At 43.3% G+C, this 17,752-nt stretch overlaps 1 protein-coding gene across 3 annotated transcripts in view; it reads left to right on the top strand.

Annotated features, from left to right (window-relative positions):
• Positions 1 to 1,467: 1,467 nt before the first annotated feature.
• LOC139541494 (rho GTPase-activating protein SYDE2-like) overlaps positions 1,468 to 17,752 on the top strand; it is an 85,671-nt gene continuing 69,386 nt past the window's right edge. Inside the window, exon 1 of one of the 3 annotated variants that reach the window (XM_071346186.1) lies at positions 1,468 to 3,985. In XM_071346186.1, the coding sequence (XP_071202287.1) occupies positions 1,744 to 3,985 (2,242 nt within the window). In that variant the 5' untranslated portion in view covers positions 1,468 to 1,743. The remainder of the gene's footprint in view (positions 3,986 to 17,752) is intronic. The other 2 variants (XM_071346185.1, XM_071346187.1) reach the window with 2 other exon arrangements.

Here is a 17,752-nt window from a genome sequence, read left to right as displayed (position 1 = left end):
TTCAGGGCTACTTGCATATAGAAGTAGGGGTGCTGAGGATTCTGCAGCACCCCCTGAAAAATCGAAATAGTTGTGCACAGTTGATGTTGTGGGGGTCTGCATACAGAGTAAAATGCCCTCTCTTTCTCTCACTCCCTCTCTCCTGAAAATTCAGCATATTTTTTCAAAATGAATATGTATATATATTAGCAGACCAATATAGCTGTCTGTAGCGCAGACAAAAAATAATTTTATCCTATTTATCTGTATAGACACTCTGTCCAACATGTTTCCCTCTGCGGCAGGCAGAAGACAGATGTGTGTCTCTCTGCTGAAATGCTTCACAGCTATCTACCAGTGAAGGTGCTGATTTAAAGCCTGATCAGAGGCTATTTACTGCTCATGGTCCTGTACTTTCATTAAACATGTCAGGACTGGGATTTGAATGTGAAAAAAGATTTTCACTTAGAAAGAAGGAATTCCATAGGGTGTCGCACAATTGGACCAGCGTCGTCCAGGTTAGGGTTTGGCCGGGGTAGGCCGTCCTTGTAAATAAGAATTTGTTCTTAACTGACTTGCCTAGTTAAATAAAGGTTAAATAAAAAATCGAATCAAATCCTGGCAACCTCACATAGGTCTTATTCCAGACTAAAGGGGAATGTTAACTTGTGAAAATACATTGTATCTGCTGTGTAAGTACAGGTAGTAACATACAAATATATGTAATATAGAAAGATAATACAGAAACTGTAAGGCATAAATGACGAGAACTCCATAAGAAATCAATTGTTTTACAGTTGATTGACAGGCACACAATAGGCTACATTGTAGACAGTTAATTCCATCATCCTTCTCTGTGCTTTGGTGGAAAAAGTACTTTATTGTCATACTTGAGTAAACGTAAAGATACCTTAATAGAAAATGTCAAGAAAAGATCTTGAGATTGACAAACATGTTGCTAATAAACACTTAAAACATTATAGCTATGAGTTGTTATAGATTATGGACTGGCTTATTACTTAATATTATTATGTATTATCATTATTATTAGGCCTATTTTGACTAGACCTATATGGACTCAGTGGGGATTTATTCATGCGTTTATAGCTTCACTGGAATGTAACCAGTGATTTACTAATCTGTCACATGTTGCCTCTAGGATACAATGGCACATGTTGTGTCAGTGGCATACTAGGCTGCGTTTACAAAGGCAGCCCAATTCTGATATTTTTTCCACTAATTGGTCTTTTGACCAATCACATCAGATCTTTTCACAGCACAAGCTCTTATTCAGAGCTGATCTGTTTGGTCAAAAGACCAAATAGTGAGAAAAAAATATCAGAATTGGGCTGCCTGTGTAAACGCAGCCATATGTTGACAAATTCTTAACATATTGTCGTGAAGTTCTATAATGTAGCAGGCAGCTAAATATTATACTGCTTGCGTACGAGTTTGCGCAATGCGCCTATCACCCCCGCCAGAAAATATTCCAAATATTTGAACAGCAAGCGCAGAGAGGAAGGGGGTCGGAGAGCGCAGAGAGAAGGGGCCGGAGAGAGAAGAGAGAGGCGCAGTTGAGCAAGTGAGCTAACTAGCTAAAGCCAGTCAGTGAGGCCGAGGTGGACAGTTTTGACGTGACAGTGGAGAATGGGGAGGACTCTGCACGCCCGGCGAGTTTTGTCCGCAGAAAGGGATCTCAAACTCGATCTCTACCCATCTGAGAGCGTGTGCTGAAACTGGAGAAACACCGGTGGAAAGGAAGGAATGGCTGATCCTCTGCGGAGGAATTTATTAGCAAAACTTCGGGGGAAGAAATCTAAGAAAGGGACGCCGGCTGGTGGATACGGCGCTGCGACTAATGGGGGCAGAGCAGGTAAAGGAAAAGTTTCTCAAAACCCAGACGGCCAAACTCGTCCAGTAGTAATGTTCGCAGAGGTGCATTGTCTGACAGACAACATCATGAGAGGTAACGATAGTTACATTAACGGCATTGTAGTAAACAAGGTTGGATTAGATCAAGAGCAGAGCACGGTAGGAGTTGTTGAGACGAGTGAGTTTCCCCAGCAGTACGAGGCTTCAGCTAACATGCACATAAACACTAGCCGGGGGCCAGGGGACAATCAGGGTAGCGGGTGCTCCGGGATTAGGGGTCGAGTAAATGAGGAACTCTTGGGGGTCTCACTTCAAAGAGCAACTCAGTACGAGGGGAACGATAGAGACGAGATGATCAGAATCCATAAACAAGGGCCCGGCTACTTCTCTGGACAATTACAACAAGGACACATAGGGAGACCGCACGAACAGAGAAAACACTTTGTCCCCATTCCGCGACAGTATAGCGCAGGGGATTCAATAGGGTTTGGGAGCAATAGTCCTAATAATCACATTATATACCACAGAAGGCCAGATGGGGTAGTTAAAATGACAAATGGCCACTATCCTGCTTCAAAGAATAATGGAACAAATGTCTGCTTTGACAAAGATCTAAAGACTCGAGTAAGCCACGGGCAGCCAGACGACTCCTGCCATCAAACTGTGTACAACTACAAGGCAGACAACGGGCAGAGGTCTATAAATGATTTAAAGTTTACGGCAAACGTGCATCCTGGCCACAACCAAATATTGAAAACAAATGTTACAACTAACGGGACGCAAATGTGTCCGCCGGGTATCCCGTGTGCGCATCATCCGGACAGTAATTACACCGAGGAAAACATTGTGATTAGAAACATAGAGAGTTACGGGAGCTCGCCTGAATTTACAGGGGACAACATTAGGGTGACCCATTTGCAGAGCCCGACATTTTTCCCCACTGAATTGGAGATATGCGACGTTAACGTGGCCTCCCATTTCATATGCGCAAGAGAAGGAACACTCCGACACTACTCTCTAGATAGCGAGGATGATGATTATTATGATAATGTAATTCTTCCCTTTTATGTATCTGAGTCATTAGGTCCGAATGATAGAAAAAGCTCTGATAAAATAGAAGCCATAGAGTCGGGAAAAGATGTTCCAAAAGGGCAAGTCATCAGCGACAGTGCGCAAGAGACAGACAGACTACGGAGCCAGTTGAAAGAGGCGTATTACCTTCTTATAAACACCATGCATGATATTAGTTTTGATGGTCAGGTCAGTGTCAACGGTTTTATAGATCAGGCAAGTTCCTCCAGTCACTCTCGGGACAGCATGTGCTCACGGTTGTCCATCAAGCACGTGGACAGTGATGCTTGGTCGTCGGGAGAGCACAGTGTCCAACAGGTGTCTGACACAGACTCCATCCTGTTGTGCCTGCTGAGTGGAAACCGTGGGGATCCAAGTCTCAAAAATAATTTCATTAGCAAGAGCCTCGTGAATCTATCTGCTAGCAGGATTGGGCCTCCCTTAATGCGTTCCACTAGTGACAGAGCTATCAAATACCGCAGTGGTGCGCACAATGCGCCCTGCGTCCAGGCCCTCGGTTCCCAAAGCCCTGCTGTTGTTGGGGCCTGTGAGAATGGGGATATAGCAAGTAGGCCACAGGCTGTTGGAGCCTCTGACCCGTTTGAGAAACAGGCCAGCTACGATGGTGGCACGAGCAGCGACGACCTGCTTCAAGACACCGGTGAAGACTTCAAGTTGAACGAGAGTAGTGGCTCGGTCAACAGCCTCACTGGGTCGTCCGACAACGCAGACACCCAGCAGGGTGGTAACAGCAGGCGAGATGGAGAGATGAGCGCATGGGACCGGGGAGGCTCTGCCAAGCCCCATGGAGTCACCGTCAACAAGATGCAGGAGTGGATGCACAAAGGCCGTCTGTTGTCTTCGGAGATGAAGCAGCGCATCGCGGGTTCCATGCCCCAACCCCATGGCACCCACGGTGGCCTGGATAGTGCAGCACGGTCCAGCCAGGGCCAGGCCAGCTCAGTTCCAGGTGGATCTAAACCAGCAGCCCTGACGACCAGAGTTCACGTGGCCATACCCGCCGCGGTGGTCCCATGCCAGAGCCAGGCATTGCATCAGTCAGGTAGGAAGGGAGGTGGTGGTAGTGGCCCCCCTGGTGGAGCCACTCTCCGGTCCAGGGAATCTCCCCCCTGTCGTCCTCCTCCATCCTCCTTCACCCATATTAAACTACTCCGTCTGGTCTGGTGGTGGTGGTCTCACTTTCTCTCCCTCTGGATGCAAAGCAAAGGGACGGAATGAATGCCTGTCTGACCGGCCCCTTTGCTTTCCTAGTAGGATTCTCTAGTCTAACTGGTGGTGGGTTCTGGTTCTTCTTCTTCACACACTAATGTAGGTTCCATTTTAACACTGAATAGTACGTTGGTTATAGTGGGCCACACTGTAGTAGTAACAATAACCACTAACTCACTCTGTAGTCTCATGGTGTTGATAACAGTGATAATGGTTGTGGTGGGTATGTATGAAAATTACTCTTGAACAATGAAATGTATAATGTGTATTAATGTTTGTTTGAGACCATAATTTGAGATGAAAACATCTATATCATGAAACACAAATGGATATCCTGTTTTGATATTACCATGTTATTATGGTATTACCATAAAACCTGTCCTTTCATCTGCTGACCAATTTTTTTTTAAGGAAATGGTTAACATGTCTACTTTTACAGGTTGTAAGGTTTAGTTGGTGAGGTGATATCTCTTTCTTGTTGTTTCCCTGTGATATTTCCTATGGTTGGTACGGATGTGTGTGTGTGTGTGTGTAAGTGTGTGTGTCAGGTTGGTGTTCCATGGTATGTGTATGACTGGTGGGTTGAGCCTCATCCAGGGTAAATAGGGTGATAGGCCACATGTACCGGGTGCTGTTGTTGACTCTCTCTGGTGCAGGGCTAGAAATAGAGTGTGATCTCCGGACTGCAGCGGAGAGGGAGAGAAATAGAGCGGGTGAGAGAGGAGGAGGGAGAGAAATAGGGAGAGGGGGAGAGAGGGAGGGGGAGCGTGGGGAGGGAGGGGGAGGGAGAGGGGGGGCAGCTGTTGGCTCTTCCGAAGATGGTTTGGCTGCTAACTTTCTACTTTCTCTCCTTTTCTCTCTCCATCTCTCATATCTTTGTCTCTGTTTCTCTCTCTCCCTCTCTCTATCTCTCATGTCTCTGTTTCTCTCTCTCTGTCTTCATCTCTCATGTTTCTGTCTCTTTCTCTCTCCCTCTCTTCATCTCCCATGTCTCTGTCTTTGTTTCTCTCTCTCCGTCTCTTCATCTCGCTCTGTCTTTCCCTCTCTGTCTCTCTATTCATCTTTGTCTACTCTACTCTCTTCTTCTCTCATCATAGAAAAGTTCAGCCTCTTCTGCACTTTTCCACTGTCTAACCATACCTGTTGAAGTCGACAAACTGGAGAAGACAGGGAAAGAGAGGACAGAGAGACATAGAAGCCACTAGGTGTATGAAAAGGGATGTATAGAAAGACTAGCTCAGGGACCTCGGAAGAGAAAAGAAGGCTTCTCTCCCTGTAGGTTGTTTTATTCACTGTCATGTCACCCCCTCCTTTCTTCATAAGTTCCATGGTAACTTGCATTTTAAAAGGACCTGGGAGTGAATTTTTATAATGCCAATCCTGTTGTTTAACTTGTTTGCTCCCTGTTACTTAATTCCTTAGTATGAATGAACAAAATGGGCAGCGATTAAGTATTTATTAAGGTCAGCCCCAGAGCTTATCTTACCCCCGTGGGCCCCTCTCTCTCTCTCCTCTCTCTCTGCTCCACAAAGAGCCATTTAAAAAAGTAATGCCAAAACCTCTCAAAGCGTGACTATAAACTTAGACTATAAACGTTCCTTTTATAGGCGCTCTTTTAATTTATGCAGATGTTTATATGTGTCTTGGCTGACACGCTAAAAGTGATCCCCATTTATCCCCCTCCTGGTTTATTTATTGGAAATTAGAACTCACTTTGAAGTCATAAATATAATGCGTTTGATTAGGAGTGTAAAATAGATTTGACGACAGTCCTTTTAAAGTGTCTGTATGGTATCTTTGTACTTTTATAATTAGTGTGAAATCCCCCTGTATATTCATCACCCACAATGTGTTCACAGTGATGTGTGTGTGACTGAGTGACTTGGGAAGTAGGTTAAAATAGAGTAGTGAGAAGTTGTTAGATGGCTCATCGTGTGTGTGTGTGTGTGTGTGTGTGTGTGTGTGTGTGTGTGTGTGTGTGTGTGTGTGTGTGTGTGTGTGTGTGTGTGTGTGTGTGTGTGTGTGTGTGTGTGTGCGTGCGTGCGTGCGTGCGTGCGTGCGTGCGTGTGTGCGAGTGTGTGTGTGTGTTTGCGTGCGTGTGTGTGTGTGCTCAACAGGAATGGGGATAAATCAAACCTACTGTAGACCAATAGCCATGCCAGCCAGTAGGGTGAAAGGCCCACCAGACTGCTGTTTGAACTTTGAAGATTTGATTTTCTCTTTTTCTCAGTACCTGTTTTGGCTCAGTCTGATCCCCTCGTGAGAGAATAATAACCAGCCTCTGTCTGCATGCTTTGGATATTAACCTTATTGGAAGTCACACATCTGAATTGGGATTATCGGTAATATTTGTCAGAGGTCACAATATATAATTTACAAGGCGTAAAGGCTTCATAAACCCTTTATAAGGCTGACATATATGCTTCACAAATAATTTATATGCAAATGTCATACTTTCTACAGGTGATATATCTGGTATTATAGGGACATTTTAAAACATGTCAACTTCATATTCATGATGTCCAGCACCACCCCAACATCAACATACTGTGAAAATGGCACAAAGATACAGGAAGATAAGTGATTCCAATGACATCAAACAATTAGTTGACAATTAGTAGTCAATGCCTCCTCATAATTGGTTAAAATCACTGATGCTTTCCAAAATTGTGGCGTAACCCTTTTGATGTAACATATAACCCAAGGTAAAGTGATCTCCCCTGCTCTTGTTAATGTATTAAAGTGGCTACAATATCAAATAGGCAGGAAATATTTAATCTGATCCTCTTTGCCAGCTTCCCTCCACTGTTAAGTCGTGTTAAGACTGTGTCGCTCTCTGTGTCTGTATCAAGCCAAGTCTTGTTACTGAGCTGCACTGTTTTCTCTCATAAACACACATAGCACCAGTTCCAGATGACCAGGTACAATGCTTCCTCTTGTCTGCTGTTTGTGATACTAAAGACAGATCAGATGATGAATGATATAGAGGAAGCAGCATCATGGTAGCTGAACCAGACATCTTTATGTAGAGGGTGAGTCAAATACTAATCAGAATAACATATACTCTCCGAGTTTGTCTGATGACTCTGCCAAGTCAACGTCAAGCACCAGCATCTTCGTTTTCATGTGATGTCTCAGGCAGGAAGTTATGTTTTTTTAATGTGTTTTTGTAGTTTAAGATTCCAAAGAAAAGGAGATAGCAGTATGAATGAATAGGTCGGAGAGAATAGGAACAATGATAAGGTGGAATTCTTGTTGTTTTTACTGTTGGCATTCTATGTGACCGGAAGAGTGACACCATTTCCAATTCTCACCCCTGCAACAGGGCGCAGGGAAGAGGACTGACTGACACACTCACACAAACACACACACACACTGCATTATTTTCCCAGGCCATCTGTTACCCCTAAGGTCTTGGGTGTTCATTGGGCAGGCATGCCACTCTCTGAGACACAGGTCTCAGTCTGCATGACTTTTAATTGGCCTGTGTGTGTGTGCGTGTGGTGACCACTGTGGACACTAGTGGTGAAGGTTACCGGACTCTCATGCCAACTAGAAGCCAAGGGCGAAGGAAAGCTCAGGTCTTGGCAAGCTGTGTCAATCAGCGCAGAGTGCACTAACGTTATCTCAGGGTCGGGTTAGGGCACGCACACACACACCGCACACACACACTGCGTTCTCACAGATTAGGTTTATAAGGGCAAAGTCATACGTCTCTATCAAGGAAGTGTTGACCCAGTTTAAGTGTTTTTCACCACTGCTTTAGTTATCACACAGTTTACTATGAATTAACATGTTTAACCGGAATCCCAGGACATTCCCGGGAACTCTCTTCACATTTCCTGAAAAAATAAAATGACAAGACCTGAGAAATTACATTTTCTCCCAATATGGCACTAATGCAATTCCTCAAAATGCACAACATGTCAGCAGTAGATTAGCAAAAAAAACAAACACTAGAAAGCGACCATTCTGGATTATTTAGGACCAATGCCGATTTTTGGGTGTCAAGGAGGCTGATGGCCAATAATACATAACAACAAAATGGCAATCATTTAATTTGAATGGTAAATGTCTTGATAAACTGGGTAAATGAAGATGGCATAGGCCTATTCACAATACAGGTGAATGCATATTCAATAGGAGTGTGTGCATGCATTGAGTTATTGAGCTTGTTTTGGGTGATCAGTGGAGTCTATGGTGCTACAGATGACAAACAATCTGTTTGTCCTCCATTTGGGACTTAATATTATCCTACTGATCAACAACATTTGCAAAGAAGCACCACTCCCGCATGTCACGCCTATATGGAAGGACATCATATAGGCACTGCTGTTAGTTTGAGGATAAAGAAGAACATCTATGGGTCCAAAGTAATTTCATGATTTGATTTGTGATCGTGATGTGTGATCACTAGGGATGCACGCTATATCTGTGAAGATATCGGAATCGGACGATATTAGATAAAATGCCAACATCGACATCGGCCCGATGTCTAGTTTAGCGCCGATGCGCCAAAACCGATGTCAAAGCTGACATGCATACTTATATAACGTAGGTACATGACGTAATGACACCGCGTAAAATCTGCCGCTACACGTGCAACACAGCATTCCTAACCTAGCCCACAATGTCTGCTGTGTGGATCGAGCAGTCAACAAGTCGAGCAGTCATTTGAAAGAGTAAGAACATTTCAGCGAGACAACTCAAAGGCGAAAACCATTAACGCCAAGATAATATAATTCATTGCCCTTGACAATCAACCTTTCTCTGTCATGGGTGATGTTGGCTTTCGCCGACTGGTCGAGCACCGGTACACACTGACGTTACCAACTGCGCTATTTTTCAGATATTGCCCTACTGGAGTTACACAGTAATAGCGTCACTGCTATTAGCGTCACGATATGAGCCCCATGAGCATGCTGAGTCTGACAGCACAGTGGGTTGTTGAGGATTTAGTACTGAGGAAAGTCGTATTTCACGCTCATGAATGTGCTGGTTGTCCTACCGCTGCTGCCATTTCAATGGCATTTGAGAACATGTTGGAAACTTGGAAACATGAACACACTAGCTAGCTCCATTCGAACAACTGACTCGTAAGCTCATAATTTGCGCCTGCAGCAGACGTGATACCCTCTTATGGCATTGAAACGCCTGCTCAACAAAACTGGCGACACAGGCTGTGAACAAGCGGTTCGGTGGCATTCTCTCTTTACTGTGCCACCACCAAGCTTGATGCTATGTACAAGGACCGCTACATTGATGCAGACAAGAAACAGGGTTTACGTGAAATGTTACATATACAGCTGGACAAGATGGAAACGGACACTGTGACAGTGCGCACCGAGGAAGAGAGGCCAAGGACAGACAGCTGAAACTTCACTGCTTGACATGTATGATGAAATCCTAGTTGAGAATGAAACGACTGAACAAATTAACAACAAAACAGCACAGCAAGTAAGTGAAATAAATAGGTTTTGATTATGTTTTACTGGTAATGGGGACATACGTAAATGCTAACAAAATAACCTTTATTTAACTAGGGAAGTCAATTAAGAACAAATTCTTATTTACAATGACGGTTTACCCCGGCCAAACACGAACAACGCTGGGCCAATTGTGCGCCACCCTATGGGATGCCCAATCTTGGCCGGATGTGATACAGCTTGGATTCGACCCAGACCCTGTAGTGATGCCTCTTGCACTGAGATGCAGTGCCTTAGACCGCTGCGTCCATGTGTGTGTGTTAACTATTTAACTGTACTAGAATCCTTAAAAGGCTACAAAAATGTTAAATATCGGTAATTGGTATCGTTTTTTTTTTTTGGTAAGGAAAATAACAGATATCGGTATTGGCCAAAAATGTCATATCGGTGCATCACTAGTGATCACGGATGCTTATGAAACGAGTATTTTTTCTAATTATCTTTGACTAGGAAAAATATATATTTTTTCAGCTGTCAGGACGCTTCTCTTAACAGCTCAGCTGCCAGGATGAAATTCTAAACAATTCAATTGGCTAGTTCAGCTATCTGTCAAGAAATTGCAGGTTGTAACTTGATCCTGCTGCTACGATGGGATAGAGCTAAGCTGTAACTCCGCTCCCTTTCACATCTCCTCACATCTCTCTCCATCGCTCATATCACTTACTGCTGTTTACTATGAGAACTAGTTCAATAGCGATGGCATTTTCTTATCAAGCCATAAATGGGCATAATATCTAACAAGGAGAGCGATGGTAGGAAAAAAGATGACACAACGATGCATGTTCTGTCTGAATGACTCAAATCTTCCCATAGTTTGCGAAGTGAGAAGGTACACACACCTGCTGATCTACAGCTTTTTTGGTCCATAAGCATGCAGGAAGATTCTTAAGTAGCTACACCTATTGCCAACCTTTATTTAGGCATTTTAAAACAGTTCCTTCTTTCTCTATTATGACAATAATCTAATCCAACTATTAACTGTCAATTTACGGATATGATTGTGGTTGGTCAGATCAGCACACCAGTAAATAGCTAACATTACACCGCAAGTCAGATGGCTCATTGCCGGAAATGGTGCATGTTCAAAATGATAACCCGCTAACGTTAGTTAACTACGTTGGCTATTAGCTCCTATCTGATATATTAGAACCATGTTTATCTAGCCAGCTTGCTAGCATAGTAGCTAATATAGATAGCTATCTAACGCCACAGATGAAAGGGTTAGTTATCATAATCTTTGCTAACAGGGCACATAGCTATCTGCTTAGCTAGCTAGCTATCTAGCTTATTCCATGCATGTCCGGGCACGTCAACACAAGCCTTATTATTAGTGAATGAACTAAACTAATATTTGCAACAGGAGTTAGATTTTGGCCACTGTGTCAATTCATGCATTTCTCAATACTGCAACTTTCTGTTGGAGAATGATTTATCTTGCTGCTTGCTGCTGCTGATTTTCCCAGTTAGACATTCCTCGGCATTGTGCAGTGCTCGTGGCTCAGGCGGTAAGTTGCGGCTGGCCTAGCAGCAGTTTTGCTATGTAGAGGGACTATCGGCAAAGCCGATAAAGAAGGACCGGTAGCCAATAGACTAGAAAAGGCCAATATCGGCCCGATATATCGGCTCGACCGATTATCATTTGTTCTCTAAATAGCACATTATCCAAATAGGCTGTCGCATGGTAGCCTTTAGCCTAGAGGATTTACTTCATACAAAGTCGCCATAAATTCAAAGTACACTCATAATTGACACTGCCGGACTGCACACGTGACCTGAATGCAGTTAATAAACCCTACAGGAAACCATATAGCCTGTAAAATAACATATGCCTCTTTGAGCTGTTATTGTGACTGCAGACAGTCACAAATTTGATAAGCCTATGCAGAATTCACTACATAGGCATCTCTGTCACAGACAATGAAGTCTGTTAACAATTCATAGAGGCATGAGAGAAAATTCTATATTTTCCTGTCCTAAAGCCTAGGCTATTTTCCTATCCAGTCCCAATCCCACTGAAACCCAAAATCCTGTCTCGCATGACAATTCCTAATTTTATTCTGTAATCCATAGGTTGCATTATCAAAGCATGTCTCTTGCCAATGCATGTCAAAATAGCTATATAACATTTCCCCCGCTTCTCTGCGCTGTCTCGTACTTGCTGCCCATATGAGAGCTTCAGTAGAGAATATGTGATCGATAAACGGTATGAGAGTAGATATGGATATTTTTAAAACAGGTTAAGATACCTTGATATTTAATCTATTTCCACTATTTAAACTGATCTGCTATATGTATAACAATCAACCCGATTTTGCCAAATATAGGAGATATTCTGTCATTCTTTGATGGAAGTTATAGCAACTTTGGTCATTTGACTTTTGTTACTGCCGTTACAAAATGTGTATGATTCGTCAACACTATACTTGGGGGACGCTCTGTGCATCTTGAGCGCGCTCTGTGTCGGGATAGCCTACTGCTGAAATGCACTGAATTGAGGAACATAATGTTCAAAATGGATGAATGGTCTGTTTCGCAATTCACAACAATGTCATTGGCGATCAAAGATAGTTACTCTATCATTACTAAATATCAGTTTAATTTGCTCTGAAATCTTTACATAGTGGCACAGCACCCCTCTTATTTGGGGAGAACCCTGGCATAGTGACCATACAGTATCTTGGTTTTAAACACTTTAAATGGACACTTCGGATTTTTGCAGTATTTCCCGGGACAATGTGGATAAATATGAATTATTCCCGGTATTGAAACTTGGGTGATTTTCTGAAGAATATTAATCCCTACAGTTTACTGAGTTGAAGTGTGATTGGAGTAACTTTTTCATATGTCACTGGTGTTCTAGAACCTGCACAAGTTATTTTTCAGTTGGTTCTTTCCACTGCTTGAGGCTCCATGGCAAAGGTTGTGACCTACATCAAGAGTATTTTTTGTTTTCAGGGCATTGATATGAATGGCATATGCGTTTACAGTTTGAATGTGATGGTAGAGAGATAGTAGGAAAGGAATGGAGGAGTGTTGGAGGAAGGCGGTGCCGTGCCATGCATGATGAAAGTGTCAGAGGTGTTGAAGAGAAAACTGTAAATCTAGAGGAGCTGTGGTCTGGAATGTCCTACATGTTGGAACACGCTTCCTCTGTTATGGAAGACCCCTTAAAGGAGACAGCTCTGCAGTGACCAGCTCAACTCACGATAGGCTATACGACAGCAGCCTCTAATTCAACTTGAGCTAAGGCTAGCACTAACGCTAACATGCCATCCCCATGCTAAGAGCCTATTCTCATTGACGAAAGTTTAAGCAGAGGCACTGCGACAAGATTTCAATTGGCATAATATGTACATCAACTGTTTCAATTTACATGACATCCTTGTCTTCCTTACATTTCGTTGAGGCGGGCAACGTGGCATTTTTGCTCTGCAGCTCCAACTTACCGTAAACATCACAGTAACCATTAGCCATGCAAACTATTCAACAATGCGAGTTTATGGTAGGTAGCAAGCTAAACAAAATTATTTCTGCATTCTCCTTAGCTACATCATAATAGCTGCATTAGCTAGTTAGCCAAATGCGGATGTTAGCTAAAACTGGGGAACTGCTTTGAGGTCGTCCCTAAAAAATTATAATAATGTACAATAAATTAAGACTACAGATTATTGAATGGGATAATATACAAATATTTTTGAGAATGATAATTTGAAACATAGTTTTAATGAGTAAATGTATTTATACATGTTTTCATTTTGATAAGAGATGAAACTACAATGGATTGAAGGTTATTTGTTGATGTAAAAATCTAAATGTACCGATTTTAAGGTTGTGTCATTAGATTTGGGGTGAGGTGGGGTCACGAAAAATGTTTGGGGGAAAAAATGGGGTCTCCAGAAATTGTCTGAAAAAATGGGGTACCCACTGAAAAAGATTGAATAATCAAATCAAATTGTATTTTATTTGTCACATACACATGGTTAGCAGATGTTAATGTGAGTGTAACGAAATGCTTGTGCTTCTAGTTCCGACAATGCAGTAATAACCAACAAGTAATCTAACCTAACAATTCCACAACTACTACCTTATACACACAAGTGTAAAGGGATAAAGAATATGTACATAAAGATATATGAATGAGTGATGGTACAGAACGGCATAGGCAAGATGCAGTAGATGGTATAGAGTACAGTATATACATATGAGATGAGTAATGTAGGGTATATAAACATAAAGTGGCATAGTTTAAAGTGGCTAGTGATACATGTATTACATAAAGATGGCAAGATGCAGTAGATGATATAGAGTACAGTATATACATATACATATGAGATGAGTAATGTAGGGTATGTAAACATTATATTAAGTGGCATTGTTTAAAGTGGCTAGTGATACATTTTTACATAATTTCCATCAATTCCCATTATTAAAGTGGCTGGAGTTGAGTCAGTATATTGGCAGCGGCCACTAAATGTTAGTGGTGGCTGTTTAACAGTCTGATGGCCTTGAGATAGAAGCTGTTTTTCAGTCTCTCGGTCCCTGCTTTGATGCACCTGTACTGACCTCGCCTTCTGGATGATAGCGGGGTGAACAGGCAGTGGCTCAGGTGGTTGTTGTCCTTGATGATCTTTATGGCCTTCCTGTGACATCGGGTGGTGTAGGTGTCCTGGAGGGCAGGTAGTTTGCCCCCGGTGATGCGTTGTGCAGACCTCACTACCCTCTGGAGAGCCTTACGGTTGTGGGCGGAGCAGTTGCCGTACCAGGCGGTGATACAGCCCGACAGGATGCTCTCGATTGTGCCTCTGTAGAAGTTTGTGAGTGCTTTTGGTGACAAGCCGAATTTCTTCAGCCTCCTGAGGTTGAAGAGGCGCTGCTGTGCCTTCTTCACAACGCTGTCTGTGTGGGTGGACCAATTCAGTTTGTCCGTGATGTGTACACCGAGGAACTTAAAACTTTCCACCTTCTCCACTACTGTCCCGTCGATGTGGATAGGGGGGTGCTCCCTCTGCTGTTTCCTGAAGTCCACAATCATCTCCTTCGTTTTGTTGACGTTGAGTGTGAGGTTATTTTCCTGACACCACACTCCGAGGGCCCTCACCTCCTCCCTGTAGGCCGTCTCGTCGTTGTTGGTAATCAAGCCTACCACAGTAGTGTCGTCCGCAAACTTGATGATTGAGTTGGAGGCGTGCATGGCCACGCAGTCGTGGGTGAACAGGGAGTACAGGAGAGGGCTCAGAACGCACCCTTGTGGGGCCCCAGTGTTGAGGATCAGCGGGGTGAAGATGTTGTTACCTACCCTCACTACCTGGGGGCGGCCCGTCAGGAAGTCCAGGACCCAGTTGCACAGGGCGGGGTCGAGACCCAGGGTCTCGAGCTTGATGACGAGTTTGGAGGGTACTATGGTGTTAAATGCTGAGCTGTAGTCGATGAACAACATTCTCACATAGGTATTCCTCTTGTCCAGATGGGTTAGGGCAGTGTGCAGCGTGGTTGCAATTGCGTCATCTGTGGACCTATTGGGTCGGTAAGCAAATTGGAGTGGGTCTAGGGTGTCAGGTAGGGTGGAGGTGATATGGTCCTTGACTAGTCTCTCAAAGCACTTCATGATGACGGAAGTGAGTGCTACGGGGCGGTAGTCGTTTAGCTCAGTTACCTTAGCTTTCTTGGGAACAGGAACAATGGTGGCCCTCTTGAAGCATGTGGGAACAGCAGACTGGGATAAGGATTGATTGAATATGTCCTTAAACACACCAGCCAGCTGGTCTGTGCATGCTCTGAGGACGCGGCTGGGAATGCCGTCTGGGCCTGCAGCCCAGTGCCAGACGGCACTGCCAGGCTTCATACAAGTCTTTATATGAGGTAAAAAGCTAATTGCGACTAAAAACATTGATCATTCTCTGTGGAATAAATCAGCTTCTTGCCTGCTTGCATAGCTAGCTTGCCTGGACGATGTCTTCCCACTGTCCAGTCGAGATTCCCATTTTCTGCTAAAATGTATAGACATTTTCATTATATTTGTGACTTGTTATATTGAGTTTTCACCTGTACTTCAGTAACAGCCTGTTCCATTCTGAAATTGTTGCCGTAGCTTAGCTTCAGGTGAAAACTCAATATAAGAAGTTACAAATATAATGAAAATGTCTATACATTTTAGCAGTTTAAAAAACATTTCTCTGCTATTACTATTTTTACTGTAGGAGTGTTGGGCTCAACAAGATAATTCTGTTGAGACTGCCGTGTTTGGAGGGGGGCAACTGTCGAGCGAGTGTTGTGCACAAACTCCAGAGGTAGCTGTCCAGACATGACAAGCTTGCAAGTTTACAATACAGTAATAAGTCTCAGGATTTGATTGGATACCTCTCGAGAATCTCCTTTAACCTTTGTCAATGTAAAAACGTCCTAAAGCTAACAGCCAATCTCCCTTTACTCAGCACAAGCTAAAGCTAACATGTCAGTCACTTTACTCAGCACATGATAAAGCTAACATGCCAGTCACATTACTCAGCACATGCTAAAGATAACACACCATCCCTTCCAAGAGGACATTAGCTTAAGCCGAGCTAATGCAAAAACTCTGCTGGCTCGCTCAATGTAAACAGATTCCTGGCTTAGTCGTAGTAAATATACAGTGGCCAAGCACTTTCTAAGATGCTTGTTATATCCTTGAAGTGTGTAGATTCAGTCTACACAGTTGGAATCTGATACAGTTGGAATCAGAGAAGTGCACTGGAGGTTTTGTTCCCTCTTTAATGTATGTGTGTTCCCCTATGGAGATCAGAGTGTATTATGAAGTGGCTTCTGTTCAAACCAATGAACGTTGTTTTATATGCCATTATAAACTGGGTGGTTTGAGCACTGAATGCTGATTGGCTGACAGCCATGGTATATCAGACCGTATACCACGGGTATGACAACATGTATTTTTACTGCTTTAATTATGTTGGTAACCAGTTTATAATAGCAATAAAGCACCTCAGAGGTTTGTGGTATATGGCCAATATACCACGGCTAAGGACTGTATCCAGGCACTCCGCTTTGCGTCGTGCATAAGAACAGCCCTTATCCGTGGTATATTGGCCATATACCACACCCCCTTGTGCCTTAGCCTTATTGCTAAGCATCTTATATAATAGCATGTAGGCTGAACCTATGATCGATTCATTCATTTAAAGTTCTATCATAGTTTATAGACTTATCACATTTATGAAGTAATTGCACAAATATGTTTGTGGGGGGGGGTCATGAAATTCACAGTCTGTTGTGGTGAGAGAAACTTTAAACTTTAAGGCTCGGTTTAAGGGATTTGGGTACAGGAGATGTCAGCAATTATTTCAAAGTCAGCAGTTGCTTTCTTGAAGAGTTAATAAAGTGCAGTCATTCAGTGTAGATGTGAGGAGAGGAAACCCAAGCCACAGCTCAGAGAGGTTGACTTTCAGGAAACTAATCTCAGTGGATTTCTAGTCTCTCACCATAGTCCATGCGCGTGCGCGCACACACACACACTCACACGCACACACACACTCACACTCACACGCACGCACACGCACACACACACGCACACGCACACACACACACACACACACACACACACACACACATACACACACAATGTGCCTTTAGGGCCCATGTCAATAAAATCAGCCAAGCAAAAAAGAAACTTAGTTTCAATCTAGTGAACTCGGAATAGCTGCCTTACGCAACTTTACAGGCCATGTGATTTCTGTTTGCTTAAGTTCCACTAATTTGATTGCACTGGTTAAAAATAAACTATTTATTCTGACACGCTGGTACTTTTTAATAGTACACTTCTTCAACCCTGCACACACACACACACACACACACACACACACACACACACACACACACACACACACACACACACACACACACACACACACACACACACACACACACACACACACGCACACACACACACACAAACACCAACACACACCTCTGAACCCTGTGTATTTTGTTTTATAAGTGAAAACATTCTCGGTATCCAGTCTGTAATTTGGTGGTTGTAGCGCAGCTTGCAGGAAATCTGTTTCCTTAAGGAAAAGAGAACTTGTCATTAGTGTCTACTGTGGAGGGGCTCGTCTGGGCTGAGAGGA

Source organism: Salvelinus alpinus, chromosome 16 (assembly GCF_045679555.1).
Source record: "Salvelinus alpinus chromosome 16, SLU_Salpinus.1, whole genome shotgun sequence".
NCBI lineage: Eukaryota > Metazoa > Chordata > Actinopteri > Salmoniformes > Salmonidae > Salvelinus > Salvelinus alpinus.
This window is presented reverse-complemented; position numbering and strand designations above follow the sequence as displayed.